This window comes from Carassius gibelio, chromosome A3 (assembly GCF_023724105.1).
Source record: "Carassius gibelio isolate Cgi1373 ecotype wild population from Czech Republic chromosome A3, carGib1.2-hapl.c, whole genome shotgun sequence".
Lineage (NCBI taxonomy): Eukaryota > Metazoa > Chordata > Actinopteri > Cypriniformes > Cyprinidae > Carassius > Carassius gibelio.
This window is the reverse complement of record NC_068373.1, coordinates 25,825,700-25,848,280: the sequence shown is the minus strand read 5'-3', so window position 1 is coordinate 25,848,280 and position 22,581 is coordinate 25,825,700. Positions and strand designations below refer to the sequence as shown.

At 37.1% G+C, this 22,581-nt stretch overlaps 2 protein-coding genes and 1 pseudogene across 10 annotated transcripts in view; 1 reads left to right on the top strand and 2 right to left on the bottom strand.

The window, feature by feature from the left end:
* Positions 1-14,825, bottom strand: part of LOC127953542 (potassium channel subfamily T member 2) — an 80,250-nt gene extending 65,425 nt beyond the window's left edge. Inside the window, exon 1 of the mRNA XM_052552717.1 lies at positions 14,494-14,825. Within this exon, the coding sequence (XP_052408677.1) occupies positions 14,494-14,582 (89 nt within the window). The 5' untranslated portion in view covers positions 14,583-14,825. The remainder of the gene's footprint in view (positions 1-14,493) is intronic.
* A 1,725-nt stretch (positions 14,826-16,550) lies between these two features.
* LOC127953515 (queuine tRNA-ribosyltransferase catalytic subunit 1-like) lies at positions 16,551-20,819 on the bottom strand (annotated as a pseudogene).
* The window catches only part of dnm2a (dynamin 2a), a 48,164-nt gene continuing 46,379 nt past the window's right edge, over positions 20,797-22,581 (top strand). For 8 of the 9 annotated variants that reach the window (XM_052552712.1, XM_052552709.1, XM_052552705.1 and 5 more), the window contains exon 1: positions 20,841-21,250. In XM_052552712.1, the coding sequence (XP_052408672.1) occupies positions 21,090-21,250 (161 nt within the window). In that variant the 5' untranslated portion in view covers positions 20,841-21,089. Of the gene's footprint in view, positions 21,251-22,581 lie in introns of all 9 variants that reach the window. The other variant, XM_052552710.1, reaches the window with a different exon arrangement.

The window sequence follows — 22,581 nt, the reverse complement described above, 5'->3', positions numbered from 1 at the left end:
ATCATATGCGAAAATTGGCACAGACCATAATAAAGTTCCACAGTACTGTAGTACCCAAGACCAAATTTGGTCCAATGGCTCCCAAGTCCAAGAGTCGCAAGACCAAGACCATGAAAATCGACCCAGGATGGAACTGCAACTAAGTCTGGTCTTGAATACTACAAAACTGGCCATTTATCATTTATGGTTCATAAAGATACTCACGAGAACCTCCTTGATGTGCCCTTGAGCAAAGCCTCATGGTGTGCACTTCATAATGATCTGCTGTCCAATAGTCTGTGCAACAGAAATTGGCATTAAAGGGGTCATATGACGTTGCTAAAAATAAAATTATTTTTTGTATTTGTTGTAATGCAATTTGTTTATGCGGTTTAAGGTAAAAAAATATATATATTTTCCACATAATGTACATTATTGTTGATCCTCTATGCCTCGCCGTTCTGAAATGTGTAAATTTTTACAAAGCTCATCATTCTGAAAAGAGATATGTACGCTGATTGGCCAGCTATCCAGTGCGTTGTGATTGGCTGAATGCCTCAAGCGTGTGAGGAAAATTTTACGTCCCTTACCATACCAAGACAAAACCAATAAAACCCATTTGTTGCATCCAATGGGGACATAATTACTTATTATAATGACTTATACGTTGCGTTGTGTATTACACTGCATAAACATAAAGGCATGTCTGGAGAAAGGTGCTATTCTACACTGCTCAAAACTCATGTTTAAATCATCAGTGGCAAATTCTTTAAATATGAAAACGTATTTACAGGCTGTGAGTCAGAAACTATCTTTGCAAAGTTGGAACTGCCCCACTTTATAGAAACAGACACCATCATTGTAGGCTACTTTCACAAGAAACAGTCCTTATCCTCCACAAAATACGCTGCACACATCTGAATATTTGGGTTGAACTATTCTGGAACAGTGTTGTAAATACAACGTAACCACTGATTTCTAGTTGTGTCCTCCTTCGGAAGACCAAACAAAGTATTTTCACTTTCACAATGAAACACACAACGTCTTCACAACATGGCAGCGGCGGCAAAGTTTACCTCCAACCATAGGCATAGCTTGACGTTTGAGCTTTGGGGGGCCAAACCAAAAACTTTTAAATACATTTTAGCATTTCTGTAATAACCGTATTATGTGTAATAAAAGCATCCCGTGGATCACCTTTATAAGGCTGTCAGGGTCTGGAGTCAGGCACCTAGCTACATCTTTATTTTGGTTAGGTTCAGATTCCTCTGCAGTTGTTGTGTGTTGTTGTAAAAAAAACACACACTAAATATCCATCCATGTCATGCAACTGCGTGCAACAGGCAAGCGTAGGCTATTATCCACCAAAATGCAAAATGCAAATAAATAACAGTAAAATATAATTTGGAGTTGAAAACATTATTAATTAACAAATATTTAGTCAAATCTCTCAATCATTAGGTGGATTGAAAATCTTTCAATCCATCCCCCCGCAATCTCTGCCTATGCCTCCAACCCTAAACAAAGATGCCTAAGAAAGCTAATAAAGGTTTCTAGAAACTAACAGGTACAGTAGGCATGTTTGATCAGAGTTTGAGTTTAAATCTGCAGGGCACCTGCCCTCCAGGGATGGATTTGAGAAACCCTGCCAAACAGTCTTGTGGGCTTCATGGACATAACCTGCTATCAAGCCAATTGGGATGGCATCTAAGTGAGCAGCACCGTGAGGGATGAGGATACCATTTGCTGCTTCCACTCGATCTTTTGTCTCCAGCGTTTTTAAAATTGTATAAGAAGTGGCCACTCTGTGGAATGACTGATGGGAGCACTTATCTTGATCCCCAACTGTCGCCGCATACGTTCCAGCCAACAAATAAAATGAAAGTCATCATTTACCTGTCATATGCAAAAGCCTCTGACAGTAAGTAAATGTAGTCTTTTACTCTAGTTTTTTCCCCACTGATATGAGTAGACTTGATTAAAACACGTCTCACCTTCTCTCTCCCATGATCCTTTACTCATGTGCAAGAGCTGCTTTTACGTCTCTCATTAGATATCTGTATTAATTGAGCCCGCATCTCCAGGCTTACTGTAATACAATTAAGTGCGAATGACCCTAAGTGGAAGGTTAATATGAATGTTGAGATCCAAAATGCCAGTGTAATTTAAAGAGACGTGCCCTTGGTCTAGCCCCTACTTTTAATGTCCATTAGCCCATTTAGAGTGCATCTTCCATTATGTTCCCCTAGAGTCGCAGTAGCACCCAGAGCTCTGATGGTATTAGCAAGAGTCCCTACTTGGCATTGCAATCCTCTCTGCCTGCTCTGTATCCCTGTAAATTTCATACAGACATATATTTGGCATTTCATCAAATGAAAATAAATGTCATTCTATTACATGGCCTGTTATGAACTGCCATTAAAAGCAATTTACAAATGGAAAAGGATGAAATATGATAAGCACATTGCTCTTTAAAGCCAATACAGTGTCTCTGAGGCTACAGAGGGCCTAATGAAATTCTGGAGGCATATTGCTCTAACGTGATTTCGGAGCAGGGGAGATCCAATCATGAGGGGAGTGTGTTGGAAAGATCCTTGTAGCAGAGAAACACAATCCTACACGAGCACAGACAGGCATCATGGGAGAATCGCTTACCCCAGCGACTGAGCTTAGGAGGGTTTTTCCTGACAGATAATACCATACAATGTAAGCACACGGACCCTTAAGCTTCATTTTCAGAATCTTATTTTGTCCTCAGATGATCCACAAGAGTCAGCTCTCCCTTGTGAAATTCATTTTGCATTTTGCCTTTAAATTATTATTATAATTTTATTTTTAAATAAGTCAGAGGCTGGGAGCTTCAGTCATGATACTATCACTCACCGACAAGCTCGAGGCTCTGAGGTTTATTACAGTCCAAGTTAATTAGACCCGCACTCGAATTAACATCATATTAAAGGCGAAATTCAACCAAAATATACAGATCGGAAGGGCAGGATGTGGTGACAGTCACAGGCAGAGATTGCCTTACGGTTGAAAGATTTTACTGAATATTTGTTAATTAATAATGTTTTCAACTCAAAAGTAAATATGCACATAATGCAGTTATTTTAATATATTTTATTGTTATTTATTGTAAGTAAATAATAAATAAAATCAAATTTACTAATAGGCTTTCCCAATCTTATTTGCGTAAGAAGTTGGCACGTGACGAATTTGCATTTTGGCAGATAATAGCCTACGCTTGTCTTTTGCATGCCGTTGCATGACATGAATGGATATTTAGTGTTTTTTTTTTTTTTACAACATACAACAACTGCAGAGGAATCTGAACCTGACCAAAATAATGACAGATAAAGCTAGACGTCCGACTCCAGACCCGGACACCATCATGAAAGTGATCCACAGGACGCTCCGTTAGCAGCTCAGTGTTTTACATTTATGTCAGGAAAAGGACCATTTACATCCAAATGTAATTTAATGCACACAGAATAAAACCTAGAAATATTTTTCTGAATATAAACGGCTTAATCTGCCATTTTCAGTAAGATTTAACGTTACCAAATGTGTTTGTGTGCCTGTGCGTTTAACTTGAATAACATTCAACAGATATGTTTTAAAGCAGTTGATTTTGATTTTCCTTAAAATCTACTTTGCGATTCTGTTGGATAAACAAATTCATAATTCATATTTTCTGTTTTTGGCCATTTCACCTAACGATACGTTTCAATTTCAGTTTCACTTGTAGTGTTTTCAGACTGTGTACACAACCAGTGACTTGTTGAACTAATCCAGAGATTTCCCACCTCTGAGCTGCATAAGCTATTTTATCAAGGTTGATGCTAGACAAGGAGCTTAAAGAGGAATAATGGGGCTGCGGGGGGAAGTCTGTGATGTGGGAGTCACAGTGGCGACGTCAATAAAAGATTTGGCCTGAAAGACTGAAGGCTGTTATTTGTATGATAATGCTGAGCCGTGTTCCATCATTGCTGAGCTGTGGGCCACTACAGTCCCAATCTACCGGTTTAGACCAACGGCGCCACTAGTGAAGCACGTTCTGCAAAAAGGTGTGTGACTGAGCATGATGGATGGAGTGTGTGTGCAACGCAACACATTCCTCTGAGGCCAGAGATGTTGATTTTATATGTGATTGGATGATGTTTCTGCAAGGGCCTGACTTCGGGGGAAATCAAAGATAAAGAGCGACATTCACGTTCTCTCTAAATCTTAATGCCTGAAGCTTTATTTTAAGTCCAGATCAAAGCAAAAGGCCAGACTGTTCCTTTCACTGTGAAAAGCATAGTATCGACCCACACCAGATCTGAAATTCTATAGCTGGTCACGTAATATTTCTGAGTCATGGGTTATTGTCAGGAACAGAAATGCTCTTAGTTTAATAGACTGGTGAGCCAGTTTAATTTAGGCCTCCCATTATGTACTGGACACTGTCTGATCAAGGCAAGGTGAATACAAAAAAGGACAGTTCACTAAAGAATATTATGTTTGGATTATTTTCTTACACCCTAGAGTGAGTAAGAAACTGCTATATTTTCAGTAGTGTAGTTTTGTTTTCAATTTTCATAATTTACGTTACTTTTCTTAAGAATTCACTCAGCTGTAGTCAACCTTAAGGTCTGCAAAATATGAAACCTTATGTGAAGCCTCTCTTGATTTTGATAGAGTTTGGTGTTAGCCTGTTGCTAAGCTAACAACATAATACACTAATAAGCATAAGATACACTTCATGCATAAATGATGAAATAATTTATGTATAATGAAACTATATTTTATCAATACCTTTCCCTATCGAATGAATTGAAATGTTTCTTGTGCAGCAAAAATCTACATTAGGAAAAAAAAAAGTATTTTTGATCAAATAGATTTAACCTTAAGACGAACCTTCCTGGGTCATGACTTCAAATGCTGTCTACATATTGAAATATTTTATCTACTTCATAAAATGACTTCTTGCTGACATAAAATTAATTTTAAAGAGTTTAATTGATCATATTCTAATATTTCATAAAAACAATGGTTTTGAAGCTTTGAAGCTTTGAAGCTTTCGAGCTTTGAATATCCACTGACCCTAAAACTGCCCCCACTGTTGGGGTGTGCAGTGAAACATTTGGAATCACCGTGAGTTTTTTTTTTTTTCTAATTTGAATGCTTTTCATATTTTATATAATTTTCCATTTTCAGAAGCCATCAAACGCTGACATTGAATGTTTCTCAACCAATAAAAGTGAGGAACATTCTTTCATTGACATTTTTTAAAGTTAAATGGATTTTGAAAAGTGTTTTGCTCGATCAACATTATTTAGACCTCAGAAAAATAAAAATAAAAACAATAATACAGTAAATTAGATCTCAAGACACTAATACTGTTTTTCCATACTGCTGCACTCCTAAAAGTAAGGGTTCCCAAAGGGTTTTCTCAGAAATGATATAGAAGAACCATTTTGGGTTACATACATAATCTTTCATTGAACAGTTCCCAAAATAACTATTTTTTTTCACAGTATGAAGAGCATTTTATGAACCTTATCCACTATAAAGAAACTTTTGTCTAATAGAAAGCCTCCATGGATGTTAAAGTTCCTTTATAGAACTTCCAAAGCCATTGAAGAACCTTTATTTTTAAGAGTGTGGAGGAGAAGAGTCTGTCTGCAAGGCCTAGTTCCTGTGTCTGTTGCCCAAATCATGGAAACTCACATGTTGCCATAAAGAAAACAAATGTGCTTTTAGTCATGTATTATGCTAATTACTCAAGTTACTAAGCCATTAAACCCACGGTTTTGTTTATCTTCTGAAATATTTATTTTATATATTTCTTATATTCAAACCAACACACTTTCGATTTTACTGACATGTTTTAGAGGAAATTGCTGATTCATTTTCTAGTACAACCACAGCTCAGAAGACGTGAGCCTGTGATGTTGGGGGTGAAAGATATATTTTTGGTCAGGTAAGGGGGTTGGCTTTATCGTTATGTGAAGAGCCACTCAAGTACTCTGAACAAACAGACACAGAGTTCAGGAAATGAGAACACAGCAGAGGAAACAGTTCAAAACACAAGTGAGATTTTAGAAGGAATCAAGAGGATAGAAGTGGCTGGCAGTGTGTTGTTGCATGTAAACACGTAGGCATACATGTGTTCACGTGTGTGCACCAGAGACTTGTGTGGGAGATTAATAGAAGTGAGAGGTGTGAGACATGTAGGACAAGCTTTGGCTGTGTTGGCCGCTGAATTAACCTGTCTGTCACTATTAATCGCTGCTCTGCTTTCTCCCGCACTTCATTCTTCAGAACTTAATGCCTTCTGCTCAAACCTTATCAAGTGCCTCTGACACAATGTTTGTCAGGTATTTCCCTCAAATAGATACTTGCTTTTCCCTAAAGTCTCTGTACCTTCTGCCACTTTCAGAAGAGTAAATACAGCCTGACGTTGGTGGCAATGCTCCATTTCCTATCAGACAGCCAATGGGATGTTGTGTTGTCACTGGTATTTGTTAAATAGCTACAAAAGTTCTTCTAACAAATGTAAAAAAGTAGCTTGAACAAACTTTTTTTTTTAAGGGGTCATATGATGCGTTTTCAATTTTTTCTTTCTCTTTGGAGTGTTACAAGCTCTTGGTGCATAAAAAAGATCTGCAAAGTTGCAAAGACTAAAGTCTCAAATCCAAAGAGCATACAATGCATCTGTGGCACAAAGGCTGTTTCTATAAAGTGGGGCAGTTCCAAATTTGCAAGGAAAGTCTGGCGCTTCTGACTCACAGCCTGTAAGTAACGTTAGTTTTTTATATTTAAAATATTTGTCAATGATGATTCAAACGCGAATTTTTAGCAGTGTAAAGTAGGCTTGTTGTTTCTCCGATAACAAATGCAGACATGGTTGTAACTCAGTTTGTAGTCACAGGAAGGAAGCAGGAACCTTTAATTAACATTTAATCAAAACTTTAATAATAAAATAAACAAAAAACAGCGCGACAGCACGACAGCCCCTTGCAGATGACTGTAGCCCACAAACCAAACCAAAACACAAAATAAGGTCCAGGTCTGGTCCTCTGTCTTCTTTCACTGTCGTTACTCCTCATTTTATCCTTCTGGAGCTCCTCCTTTGGACTCGAGACCGGTGAGTGGTGCAGGTGTAGCTCATTATCAGTTACTCTAATGGCCTCACTCTGTCCCACGTTTCTCTGTCCCGCCCCACTCATCATAATGGTTTTATGTTTACGCAGAGTGATACACAACCTAATGTGTAAAAAGACAGTTTAAGTCATTATAATCAGTAATTATGTCCCACTGCATGCGACAAATCCCTCGTTTGTAATAGGTTTTATTGGTTTTGTCTCGTCTAGTGATGTCCGGATCGCGAACAAATCGTTCCCATTAACCGGATCATCTCAGTGAACCGGTCAAACCAGTTCACCAAATTGAACTGAATCATTTGAAACAATTTGTGTTTCCAATATGCACTAATCCATAACCACCAAATAAACAAAATAATGTTCGTTTTAGCGACATAATGACCCCCTTAAACTTTATTTTTATTAAATTGTATTTATTTTGTGTGAATCAAAAAATAAAATGTATTTTTTTTTTATTTTATTTTTTTTTTTTATGAGCATTGCTTTTTTGTACTGGATTAATTTTATGTGGGTGCTGCTGCTGTCACTGTTATGTTAGATGTATAAAAAATGTGTGCTATTATTATTATTATTGCTAATGTTTTGAGAACATTATGAAAGACCAGGTCTTTTTAAATTAACATTCTATTAATCTTACAGGAACAATATTTGTTCAAATTGCCAGAATGTTAGCCAAAGTTCTGAGAATTTTCCCTATTAGCTGGGAGTACCAGGGTAATATGTGCTCTAGTTTTAAAGGGATAGTTCACAAAATTATTTAATCATTTACTCCCCTTCAAGTTGTTCCAAACCTGTGAGTTTTTTTTCTTCTTTTGTTGAACATAAATTAAATATTTAGAACAATGTTTGCAACCAAACAGCTGTTTGTAGTCATTGAATTACACATTAGAGAAAAATATATTATGGAAGTCAATGGGGACCAAAAAAACTATTTGGTTATATTAACATTCTTCAAAATACCTTAATTAAAAAAAATATATATGATAATTTATTCACCCTCATGAACAAAGTCACTGTAGTTGTTTGGAACCCTAGCATTCTTCAAAATATCTTCTCTGATATCACACAAAATAAATACCAAGTTCTGTCATGAAACTCTAGATGGTGCAGGCTGATGGGTCATTAATGCAAACTGATGTTATTCACAGCATTAAACTACTTGGAGTAATGACTGATGGAAATTCAGCTTTGCATCACAGAAAATAAATTATATTTAAAGGATATTAAAATAGAAGCTATTATTTTATATTGTAATAATTTTGCCAGATTACAGTTTCTTTTCTGAATATTTGAATTAATAAATGCAGCCTTGATGAGCAGAAGAGACTTCCTTAAAACACATTACAAGTCTTACTGATCCCACATTTAAATGGCAGTATATATATATATATATATATATATATATATATATATATATGTTTGTATGTATGTATGTATGTATATATATATATATATATATATATATATATATATATATATATATATATATATATATATATATACAAATGAAGATAAACCCCAAAAGGATCACTTTTGCTTTCAAATAGATACACAGATATACTTCATGTGCTGGGCTTCAACAACAAACACTGGGGCCAAAAGTTGTCTAAATAAATAGTTTAACCAATGAACAAAAATTTTATTATTTACTCACCCTGATATAATTCCAAACTAATATTATTGGTTCTCGCATGCCTCATTACCAGACATGTCTAACAACTCCATATTTGTTTGATAGCAGAAGCTATAGAGTTTTAGGGAACAATAATGTAATTTTTTTTTATGTTTCTCATTCTCACACAAAACTAACATATGAATTCAGATGACATACTGAAATATAGTACACAAGTCATATGGACTACTCGTCGTCAGATGAAAAAGTGCAGATTCTTCAAAAAGTCTCCTTTCATGATGCACGGAAAAATAAGAGCATATAAGTTTGGAGAGACTTTAAATATTGACAGAATTTGGATTCCTTTAATGCCAACATTCTACTTAAATTGGGATAAAGCGATTTGACAACTTGGACTTTGCCTTTCCGAGGTCTTCCTGTTTAATTCAGGGCCGAAGGAGCCAGACGTTCTTATGTGAAGTCCTCAGGGAGCCTGGTTGAGCAGGTTAATGTTTTACACACATTTACACACACACACACAGACACACACACACACAGAATTGGATTGTAAGCTTTATTCAGTGGCAGTGTTCAGTGGGTTGTCTGTACAGGAAACAAGCTTCGCTGTCTTTATCGGCTGTACTACAAAACGCATCCACAGGGAGAGAGAGAAACGACGGCGTTCACCACCCCCTCACACTCTCTGATAGGCAAATAGTATAATCAATCCCCAGTAGGTGAGAATGATTAGATATGATTTCAGTAATGAGATCCCTTTGAAACTGTCAAATGGAGGCTGTTTCATTGGAGGAATTATCACCTGAAGTGCTTCCAGAAGTCATAGGTCCTCTTCTGACTATTATTAATTCCTCATTGTTATTAGGACATGTCCCCAAAACCTTCAAACTGGCTGTTATTAAGCCTCTCATAAAAAAGCCACAACTTGACCCCAGAGAACTAGTTAATTATAGACCAATCTCGAATCTCCCTTTTCTGTCCAAGATACTAGAAAAGGTGGTATCCTCACAATTATATTCCTTCTTAGAGAAAAATGGTATATGTGAGGATTTCCAGTCAGGATTTAGACCGTATCATAGTACTGAAACTGCTCTCCTTAGAGTTACAAATGATCTGCTCTTATCATCTGATCGTGGGTGTATCTCTCTATTAGTTTTATTGGATCTTAGTGCTGCGTTTGACATAATTGACCACAACATTCTTTTGCATAGACTTGAACACTTTGTTGGCATCAGTGGAAGTGCATTAGCATGGTTTAAATCGTACTTATATGACCGCCATCAGTTCGTAGCAGTGAATGAAGATGTATCATATCGATCACAAGTGCAGTATGGAGTACCTCAAGGCTCAGTTCTAGGGCCGCTACTCTTCACGCTTTATATGTTACCCTTGGGAGATATCATCAGGAAACATGGTGTTAGCTTTCACTGTTATGCTGATGATACGCAGCTCTATATTTCCTCGCAGCCCGGTGAAACACACCAATTTGAAAAACTAATGGAATGCATAGTCGATATAAAAAATTGGATGACGAGTAATTTCTTACTGCTAAATTCAGAAAAAACAGAGGTGTTAATCATAGGGCCTAAAAACTCTACTTGTAATAACCTAGAACACTGTCTAAGACTTGATGGTTGCTCTGTCAATTCTTCGTCATCAGTTAGGAACCTAGGTGTGCTACTTGATCGCAATCTTTCCTTAGAAAGCCACGTTTCTAGCATTTGTAAAACTGCATTTTTCCATCTCAAAAATATATCTAAATTACGGCCTATGCTGTCAATGTCAAATGCAGAAATGTTAATCCATGCATTTATGACTTCAAGGTTAGACTACTGTAATGCTTTATTGGGTGGTTGTTCTGCACGCTTGGTAAACAAACTACAGCTAGTCCAAAATGCAGCAGCAAGAGTTCTTACTAGAACCAGGAAGTATGACCATATTAGCCCGGTCCTGTCCACACTGCACTGGCTCCCTATCAAACATCGTATAGATTTTAAAATATTGCTTATTACTTATAAAGCCCTGAATGGTTTAGCACCTCAGTATTTGAATGAGCTCCTTTTACATTATACTCCTCTACGTCCGCTACGTTCTCAAAACTCAGGCAATTTGATAATACCTAGAATATCAAAATCAACTGCGGGCGGCAGATCCTTTTCCTATTTGGCGCCTAAACTCTGGAATAACCTACCTAACATTGTTCGGGAGGCAGACACACTCTTGCAGTTTAAATCTAGATTAAAGACCCATCTCTTTAACCTGGCATACACATAACATACTAATATGCTTTTAATATCCAAATCCGTTAAAGGATTTTTAGGCTGCATTAATTAGGTAAACTGGAACCGGAACACTTCACATAACACCGTACTTTCTACATCATTAGAAGAATGGCATCTACGCTAATATTTGTCTGTTTCTCTCTTGTTCCGAGGTCACCGTGGCCACCAGATCCAGTCTGTGTCCAGATCAGAGGGTCACTGCAGTCACCCGGATCCAGTACGTATCCAGACCAGATGGTGGATCAGCACCTAGAAAGGACCTCTACTGCCCTGAAAGACAGCGGAGACCAGGACAACTAGAGCCCCAGATACAGATCCCCTGTAAAGACCTTGTCTCAGAGGAGCACCAGGACAAGACCACAGGAAACAGATGATTCTTCTGCACAATCTGACTTTGCTGCAGCCTGGAATTGAACTACTGGTTTCGTCTGGTCAGAGGAGAACTGGCCCCCCAACTGAGCCTGGTTTCTCCCAAGGTTTTTTTCTCCATTCTGTCACCGATGGAGTTTCGGTTCCTTGCCGCTGTCGCCTCTGGCTTGCTTAGTTGGGGTCACTTCATCTACAGCGATATCGTTGACTTGATTGCAAATTAAAACAGACACTATTTCAACTGAACAGAGATGACATCAATGAATTCAATGATGAACTGCCTTTAACTATCATTTTGCATTATTGAGACACTGTTTTCCAAATGAATGTTGTTCAGTGCTTTGGCGCAATGTATTTTGTTTAAAGCACTATATAAATAAAGGTGATTGATTGATTGAAGTAGTCGCACCATTTACGAAGACATGTCCCCTACTTTTAACACCCTTACGAATGAGCGCTCGCCAATTAGTGCATTTTAAACGCCCACTCAGGAAGACCAGAAGCGAGGGAGAAAACTCATTCTTATCTTTCTAAAGGACTAAAGTGTTTTGGTCCACAGTCCTCACCTAGCAACGGAGTGTCAAGCATAAAATGCAGATTTTATTTTCCACCGTGGCTAAATGGCATATTTAGCTCATGTCTACATTCAGGTGCTGCGGCACTCACAATATAAGCCTACTACTAAATCACAGTAAATGTCATTAAAGAAAACATTGAATACTCAAATGATCAGTTACAAATGTAGCTTTCAGCAGGAGATGTGAATGCCATGAGAAACAGACAGACAGTAACACCATCTAAATTTATAGAAACATCAACACATGAGATATTAGATATAACACAAGCATGCACAAACCCTATACTTGTCAGTTCATCTTTTGTTGTCTGTAAAATAACTGTTGGAATCAAAGACATTAGAATATGACCAGATTGCATAAAACAACTATGCAAAACGTGATAAACAGAGAAACAGATAGAGTCTTAAAACATAGAGTAGTGTGCTCCCTAGCTGGACAGCATTTGTGGGCATCACAAATAGTATTAAGACAGCCAAATTGTAAAATACTAATGCACACTCTCATACTAACATTACTACAGTAACGGTTTACTAATCACATGGATACCAATACTAATAAATGCTCAATGTGTTATCTACCTTCAAAAAAAAATTAATTGTAAAAACCAATGCCCATACTAACATGGAATAATGGAATGCAATGGAATCCTTACTATATGTTCATACTAAACTAACAGCTTACTGATACCCACTCTTACTCAATATAACACTAATACGCCGGCATTTATTAATATTAATAATGTCTGTAAAAAGATCTGTTTAAGTCAAAGAGATCAAAGTGTGACCATACTGCATAAAACAACAACACAAGACAGGATAAACACAGACTGTGTACAAAACCTAGTGTGCTGCCTAAATAGACACTATTTGTGGGCGTCACAAGATGCCTAAGTTTTAAGACACAGCCAGAATCATAATAATGCTCACAATGATCCTAACACTTGTACTATAGTCTAGTAATAATCTTAATAACACTAGTAGCTACTGATGCTCATTCAGGGGCGTTACACAAGATGCCGGGCCCTATCCATAGTCATTCCTGATGCCCCCCCCCCCCCACCCCCCCATGAAAATATCCAGGTAAAATAAAATATATTCCAGACTTTTCAAGGGCCCTCTCTTCCTTTGGGGCCCTGGTAATCAGTACTGGTTTTACCCCCAGTCCGATGCCCCTGTGCTCATTCTAATACTAAAGACCAATCGCTACTAATGATAGACCAATACCATCATCTTACTGATGTGTATATTATAGTATAGTATACTATAATATACTAATACTGACACAATACTGTCGCTATACAAAATAATACTATTGCGATTTCTAATGTAAATTGGAATACTTGGTGTATGCTCATACTAATGCTACCAATAGCACAGCTTCAGCTGTCTGTAAAAAGGCAGTTGAAGTCAAAATTTGACCAGATTGCATAAAACACCTACGCAAGGCAGGATAAACACTTTATATATATATATATATATATATATATATATATATATATATATATATATATAAACTAAAAAAACATTTACAGTGGACTGCATTTGTGGGCATCATAATGCTTAATAAGCTTTAAGACAGAACCAGAACCAAGATAGCGCCGGTACGTCTGCAAGATGTCTGTTAAAGATCACTTCATCTGGAAGCATCTGCTGTGTACAAACATCTGATAGACATCTCTAAGATATCAGCTTTACATACATTCTAAATCATAAACATCTTAAAGACATCTTCTAAACGTCTAATTGAAATCTGATAGGAAACGTCCTATAGATTTATTGCAGATGACCAAGCACTAAAAATATGTCTTGCAGATGTCAAATAGACGTCTGTGTGATGTGCATGTGCTATCAGGGAGTTTACAATGCATACTCTTGCTAATTCTCACATGCATACTAACAAACACTATTAATAGCTACTAATGCTCATTTTAATACTAATGATTTTACTAAAACTAATAACAGCATGACCAATACCAATAGCTGTTGGTGCGTCTGCAAGATGTCTATTAAAGATCGCTTCATCTGGAAGCATCTGCTGTGTACAAACATCTGATAAGACATCTCTAAAATATCAGCTTTACGTTCATTTTGAAATCATAAACATTTTAAAGACAACTTCTAAACGTCCATTTGACATCTGATAAGAAACGTCCTATAGACGTATTGCAGATGAGTAAACTCTCTAAAAAAAGAGCTACGTCTTGCAAATGTAAATGCAGACGTCAAATAGTCAAATATAATATAGATATAATAGCATGTAGGTTACTAATGCTCCTATACTAATATACTATAGCAATTTTAATGCAAATTGGAATACTTACTGTATGCTCATTCTACGCACTATTATGCTAATAACATGGCTATTACTAATGCTCACACTAATATTGCTGATACGCACACTGATGAAATTTTCTTTGCAGTGCTCCTATGTAGTTATTAAAACAATAAGCGTGTGTCGTTGGTAAAGCACGTATGTAAACATAAGCCGAGGAGCTGAAGTTGCTCTACCTGTCGTCCATCTGCCAATCCCCGAGCAACAGGTCTCGGAACCGGTAGCGCGGCGGCAGCGGCAGAACCTCCTTCTCCAGCTCCACCATAGTCAGCAGAGCGCACAAATCAACGCGGGGTGGAAACACAAACGCCTTCGGCCTCACTTATCCCTCCGCCGCGATTGTTTCAGGTCGCGCAGATATATAAAGTGTTGTCATCACTCAGGAACGGGAGACACGGGTCTAGATCCACTGTCACAGCAGCGACTGAGCAACTGGTGCCTCCCCGAGCTCTCCGTGCACTGACAGCAGACGCAGCGCCCGCCTGGACATCCTGCTCCACTGCTGACACGAGCGCTTTCACAGCAGCTGTAACAGTTGCCAGTTATTGCTGCAGTGCATTATTTCACCATTGTCCTGTATAGATTGAGGCATTTGCTATTTTGAGGGATGGGCAAGTGTTTTTTTTTTTTTTTTTGTAATAATCCATCTACTTGCAACCCGCTTGCAGTAATTTCGTCTGCTGCATTACTGGAAAACGCAGATGGGGATAAGTCCACGCACGCACTTTTTTTTTTTTTTGTCAATCAAAACTAAAGTGTCAATCAAAACGCCTTAAAGTAGGCGAGAACCCCCATCTACATCACTGCTGTAAATTATCAATTTCACAAGACATTAGCTTTACCAAATATAGTGCAGTGAATTTCACACTCTAACTGGAGAATGTGATGGGTTTCAAATAAGCAGCGTGAAATGCGCAGAAAGTAAAGGGAGACACCTGTTGCGGTGTTTGACATGCGTTATCTGCATTCATATGCAGTTAGCATAATATTTTAATCAAAATCAAAGAAGTGAAATTTCCACGCCGGAGTCAAATTAATTGTGTTGTCACATTCGATTTTAACCCTGGCACACAATCCAGCCTTCAGTAATACAGCGAGATCTCCAGCGCTCTGCCCCCTAGCGGCCGCCTGCGAGGGAAGCTCAGTAAATCTATCGTGTTCAGCTCCTGAAAGGTTTCATATACTGTGCGCTCAATTTCAACCTTTAAAGGTTTCGATTGTTTTTTTTTTTTCACAGGCACATCTGTTCAGTTGTGGCGTTAGAGTGATTCTCATCAAGGCTTTAATGCTGCAGAATGCTACTAAACAACACAAAAGAACATCCAGGTAACAGCTACAGCGATGTTATCAGATAATAACATGGCACACTTATAAACCACCATTCAAAAGTTTTGGGATTAAGATTTTTATTTATTATTAAAAAATTTTTGAAAGAAATTAATACTTTTAATCAGTAAGGATGCATTAAATTGATCAAAAGTGACAGAAAGTAAACTTACATTACAAAATATTTATATTTTAATGCTGTTCTTCTGAACGTTATATTTTAACATTTTGAAGAATTTTTTTTTTTTTTTACAGAAGAAGTAGTGCAAATGGTTCCACCTGATAATAATAAGAAATGTTTGTCAAGCAGCAAACCAGCATATTAGAATGATTTCTGAAGGATCATGTGACACTGAAGACTGGAGGAATGATGCTGAAAATTCAGCTTTGAATAACTGGAATAAATAGAATTGTAAAGAATATTCAAATAGAAAGCAGTTCATTTAAATTGTAATAATATTTCACAATATTACTGTTTTTACTGTATTTTTGACCGAATAAATGCAAATTTGGTGAGCATGAGACATGATGTTAATGGTTTAACAAATTGGTATACTAAATGACGAAGAATTAAATGATCTTAGAAGTTCAGCCCAGTTTGTGCTGATTACAGTGATATTAGACTTTACCCATTTAGATATTTATAAGAAACTGAAAAAAGCACAAATGTCAGGGCATGACAAAACTTCTCAAGGCCCCAAAAATACCCTTAGACTCCAGAGGGTTAACATGCCTCTTGGCATTATCTTAAAGGATAAAGGCACAATAACATTTTTTTATAAATTATAAATTCTGAATAAATGTTGAAAAATACAGATATGCTATTCAAAATGAAGACAGAAAATCCTATATATGGAAAAAGATTGCTTGGACATTGCCATATCACATTACTCTGATCAAATACGAATCAAATGTCAATATATTTTTTTATTTACAAAATGGAATTTTTCACATATTATATGTTAAAAATGTCAGTATCTAAAATCAAAACACCATAAAAAAAATCCATTAAAAAACAGCAAGTCTTTTTCTTCTCTTAAAAAGCAGTCCTCAGCATCTTCCTCATGTAGGATGCTCAGCAGACACAGATGTTCACTGCTTGCAGAGCCTCTACAGCCCAGCTGGGGTACTGCTCCCTGGACGAGAACATCCTCTTCATGAACGCTTTCACAAACGCAGGAAACCTCTGCTCTATGATGCTCTGACGCACTGACCGCACGAGGGCGAGCTGAGGAACGATACGGCCAGGACAGGAGGAGATTAAGTGACAACAACAACACTATACACTGTATTCAAACACATATAATTGATAATTACCTGCTAAGAGATGTTATGGATGGTGACGTGATGCATGGCTGCGGTGTTACTCTTAAACAGAGCGTGAAGGTAAGCCCGACTGTGTCTGTCAACGTCAAAACAAAGACAAACGAATCACGGTCATCTTTTGGCTTAGACATCAAGATGAGATAAGGTACGTTTTTGAATCAAGATCCCCTGTTGGGTGAGCAAATGGCAACATATGATTTTTTTTGGGAGTGAATTATTCTTTTAAGCACAGCAGGCAGCTGAACATCAGCATACTGAACCATCAGTTCAGCCAGATGTACCTCCTGCAGGTGGGACACCGGCAGTCAGGATCAATCGGCTGGAAGTCTTTAGCATACTGCTTCTGTTTGAGCTGCAGAGATCCCCAGGGAACTAAAGCTGAGCCAAATCTCTGAAACAATCACAGCCTCATTAAAAATACAGGCAAAATACAGGATTACAAAAAGCATCACTGGTTTTATGCAAAAACTCTTGTAGGTTTATCCTGACAGGCGTAAGCAGGCCTAATTTCAGCTTTACATAACAGCACATAATAAAAAAATCAAAAAGGTACTTTAAATTGTAATAATTTTTCATATCATAACAGACACACTTTTGATGTCCAGTCACTCAGCGCTTACCATCTAAACAGGCCTTGTGCAGTTTGGCATCCAGTCCCCCTTGAATAATGGCGAAGTCGATCTGGATTCTTATTGGCTGCGATGCAGCGGTCCAGCCAGCGCACAGAGCGGTGCTTGGCCTCCTCCACCCTTTCACCGTACTGCTCACCACGTCATCCAGCTGCATCATGATGTCTGAGCCTGCACACCTTGCCATGAGTCACAGAGATTCAATATGCATTTACAAGACATGATGATCAGTAACATCATTCATACCCAGGATGTTCTGTATGGCGATGGACTGCTCAGGAGTGAGTAGGATTTCCTTTCCATCATAAGGGGAACGGAAGGTGACACCGTCCTCCGTCACCTCAGACAGCTCCACTAGAGACACCATCTGAAACCCGCCACTGTCCTATTTAAAAAAAAAACACAGGTGAAACACAGAAATTGTGGACTTTGATGAGCAAGACAAAATCATCCACTCATAAAAGTAATCAGAAGTGGTTTTCAACCAGTGGGCTTCAGGAAACTTGAAGAGGGGCTGAAGGATGATTTAGAAGTACTCAAAGAAATCAATTCTTATTAATATATTAAAACAACCAACCAGTTGTTCAATTATTACAAATCTAACCTAAAATCTCAAGGGGCTTTAAGTAAATATTTTAGGAAAAAAATAATGTGTGAATAAAATGAACCATGTAATCTATAAAAAAAGTAACTAGTCTGATCATAAGCATTGAAGACATAATATAATTTAAACACAAGTATTTAATTATTAGGAATTTGATTATGTAATATAGATTACATATAAACAGTTACTATTCAGAACTGAAAATTAATTGTGATTCGTTAAAAATATAAATACTCATTTTCTGCTAATTAAAATAAAATGTAAAAAAGTATGAAAGCAAGCAAGCTTTGTCATAATTATATTAGAAATACTGGGGTCATCACATAAAAAAAATAAATAAAAAAATAATAATTTTATAGAAACTGCTGAGACAGCTTTAATTTTTTAGTAGTAGTAGAATGCAATTTTTTCCAATAAGACTTTAAATTAAAGCTGCAGGTTTATGACAAAAATAATAACTGTCGATTATTCCCTTGAAATGTAATTGCGATAATTAATTACGATTATCACAGTTTACATTGAATGATGTTTAAACTAATGTTTGCTGAAAACACTCCAACTTAAAAACGTTCAGTGCTTTTCTAAAGTAAACCCCAAACGTCAAATATACATCGGATTGGTTTCTTCTTTACATTATAATAAAAGTTAGCCTGGGTGCCAGCCCGAACCCCACCCACAACATTTTTTTGGATGGGAAGTTCGTCATATTCTGCCTAGAATATGAGTATGACGAAGTCAGGCTAAATAAAAGTAAAAATATGAATGGTATTATAATGTTATACTAAAACAAATGGAAAACACCTAACATGTAGAAAGAAAAAAACATATCATAAGCAAGCAGAATAAAAGAATAACATGAGTGGACTCAATTAACGATTACGTAATTGTTGCATCTATAATCCTAATCACGATTAGAAATTCAAACAGACTGATGTTTCATGCTGGCTTGATTATATTCTCAACAAAAGGAGACTCTAATCATTTGCATAACTTTTCAAGTCTGCTCAACTAACACAATGCATTAGAATAACGTGAACAAAACAAATCTCGTTCTTCTGGTGTTTGGGAATAGTTTGAAAATAATAATAATAATAATCACCTTTAAAAGATTTCTATTCCACTTCATAAATCCGTTTAATCCATTGTCTTTCTCTATTAACTAGTCGGGACCCTGTTAGAACACATACAATAACAGTTAAACAAGTTTAAAATATAAAGTGCATTGATTGTGATTAAGCACTCTATTTCTTCTCACATAACGGCCGCATGCCAAGATGATACGTGTTTCCCAGACAGATCTGACAGTCCAGATCTTCCAGCTGGTCCACAGTGATGCCTTTCAGGGTACCCTGCGTGCCCACGGGCATGAACACCGGGGTGCTGACAGCGCAGTGCGGGAGAGTAAGAGTGCAGGCTCTCGCTTTACTCACGGGACACTCCGCCACGATACGAAGAGCGAGAGGAGCAGCAGAGGATACAGCCTTTACGGAGGCTATGCTGCCTTCATACTCCTGTGATCTGCTGGGTATGGGCGCAGCCATTTTGAAAAGCGATGTCCGATTCACTTGTGATCGTTCATTTGAGTCGGATCTTTCTGATGAACAGGATGAACTTGTACAAAACCTCCCTGGACTTCGTCTTTCAAAATCATCATTGCATCGCCTTCGTGGATCGTAGATCCGTTGCCATCAGTGGCCTCTACAATCAACTTTATCTCACGATCCCTGTGATAAACACAGCCCTGAACAATTCACAAATCGGTCTGAATCGGTCCAATCGGTTCTCGAATCTCCGACTCATTTCTTTCATAAAGGAGTTTATTCAAATTATAGATTTCAAATTTATATCTGAATGTATCAGACATTTGTATTTGAAATTGTTAGTTTGCTTTATAAGTTGAATCGTGGCTGCCATAATTGACTTAATTAATAATTTTATAATTATAATATTTATAATAATTTGTTTATATACGTTATAAACAGCATATAACACAGTACTTTATTATGAACGTTTTAGAAAATAAAGGACCAAGTTATTTAGTAAAATAACAACTGAATGGTTGTTTCCGACTCATTTCCGCGAATCGGTTCTTACAAACACATCGTTCTAAGTTTAAGAAAGAACCGATTGGCGGAAATAAGTCGGATTTCCCGTCAAAAGCAATACTCAAGAGTCTCAAGATCAGTGTGTATGCATTGTAAACAGGTTTAATGTTACATGAATTCTGCTTAAATATCACTTTCTTCTACTAGTCGATATGCATTATAAAACACTGGAGAACCCAAACAATGCCTATGTTCCAATACGTAGAAAACATGATAGAAATATGTAAAATTGTAATAGGTTTAATTAATTCGTGGTGTTATCTTGCAGTAAATATGCATAATTTATTAAAATTAGAATTGTTGTTTTTATTGTATATATTCTACGTTGTCTCTACTTTCCAAGTCTTTTTTATTGAAACTAAATTGACACGTGGGCCGTCAAATAGCAGTCCTCGGTCGCTAGAGGCAGAGACGAAAATCGAACCAATCGAAAGACAGTACACACCAGGAAGCGTTCTGTCGGACCAATCGGATTTCACGACATCGGTTGACAGGAGGCGGGACTCGCGTCACCGGTGGAGGTCGGATGTCGCCTGACCGGATGATAACGAGAAGTTTTGTTTTGTGAGTTTACGTATGATTGATCCTTAGATCAGCACACGGATCTTAATGAATGCGCCGTAATACAGGTCCCCTGCCTGTCAGCGAGTGTTTTGTGAGTTATTTGTCTTTGACAGACTGATCTGGAAGTGTTTGAAGAGTGGAAATCGAGCACTTGAAAGTAACCCGAGCGCCTTGCTGCCGCGAGCCCGTTCCTGCGCGCTGAAAGACGGTCAGAAACCATGGGCAACCGGGGGATGGAGGATTTGATCCCCCTGATCAATAAACTCCAAGATGCTTTCAGTTCCATTGGCCAAAGTTGTAACTTGGATCTGCCACAGATAGCCGTAGTTGGAGGACAGAGCGCCGGAAAAAGCTCAGTGCTGGAAAATTTCGTTGGCAGGTTGGTTACTATATTACTCATTTCAGTTCGAACGCCTGCGGAAAGCCCAGCTCGCTATATTTATGCTTCTCTAACTTAACAAGAAGTCAAACGTCTCATTTGTTACGTCCCAGCTGCGTTTTTGTGCTCGCTGCTCGATTGATTGACTCGGTTGTCATTCACAAACGGGAGTTACGCAGTTGACGTAAGCGGCCGTTCGCCGTCATTCATTGAAATGAAATGGGTGTAAGTGAGAGAGGAACGTAAAATGGGGAAGTTGGCGGCACAGTGCACTGCACACAGACAGACAGATGAAGTTATAGTCTTAGTGTCCTTGGGAGTTGTATCATGTCATATAGGGGAATCAAAACCTTTTTTTTTTTTATTTGCTCAAGCCGTTTAAGTCATTTCCTCGTTCAAAAAGCTAATTAAAGTATCCTGCTTCACTGACACTTCACTGGACGTTGACGTCATGCTTTTTGTGTTACATGTCCTTATAAAAGTCCTTTTGTAATTGTTTCGTGTGGTAAAAACATTGTAGTTTAATATATAATGTGAAGGATTGCTAAATTCGTGTATCGTGATTTTTGCATGATAACGTTACCCCAGCGGACGTCGAGGATTACCGTGCCATGGTAACTGCCTAAAAAAAAGTCTCCCGGTATTTATTTGTTTGTTCACTTTATTTATTTTTATTTTTTATAGATGCTTTTTTTTGTGACAATTAAGCAGATTTGCTCCCAAGTTATAATTACCAAAACATCAGAATGTTTACATTTAAAATTATTAAAATTAGATACTAATTTCTTTATATTATTATTATTATTATTATTATTATTTATAAAAAAATGTCCATTAATTAAAAAATAATTTTGAGGCAGTGCAATCACACATTTTTCAATTTGAATAAAATATAAACATTAATTTAAAATTTGCAGTAATGGGAAATATTGTTATTAAAACTACTGCTACTACTACTAATAATAATAATCTAAAACATTGAACCAGTCATTATTAAAATAGCCCGCATATATTATTACTATAATGTATCATGGTAATGTTTACTTTTGAAAATGATTACATTTAAATATTTACATTATTGTAATACACTTCAATTTTTTCTACTTAAATAATTTGGAGTCGGTAGAATCACATATAAATATATTGTAATTTTAAAGTCACCATTTAATCAAAATGTATAATTCTTATTTTTATATGTAATATTTTAGCGTTTATTATAAATTATATATCTGTGCACTTAAAAAAAAAAATCTATAATCAGATCAAATTTCAGATCACTCCTTAGTACTGCGTAAAGGCACTTATCTTCTGAAAATAAGTTGAATGAAGTA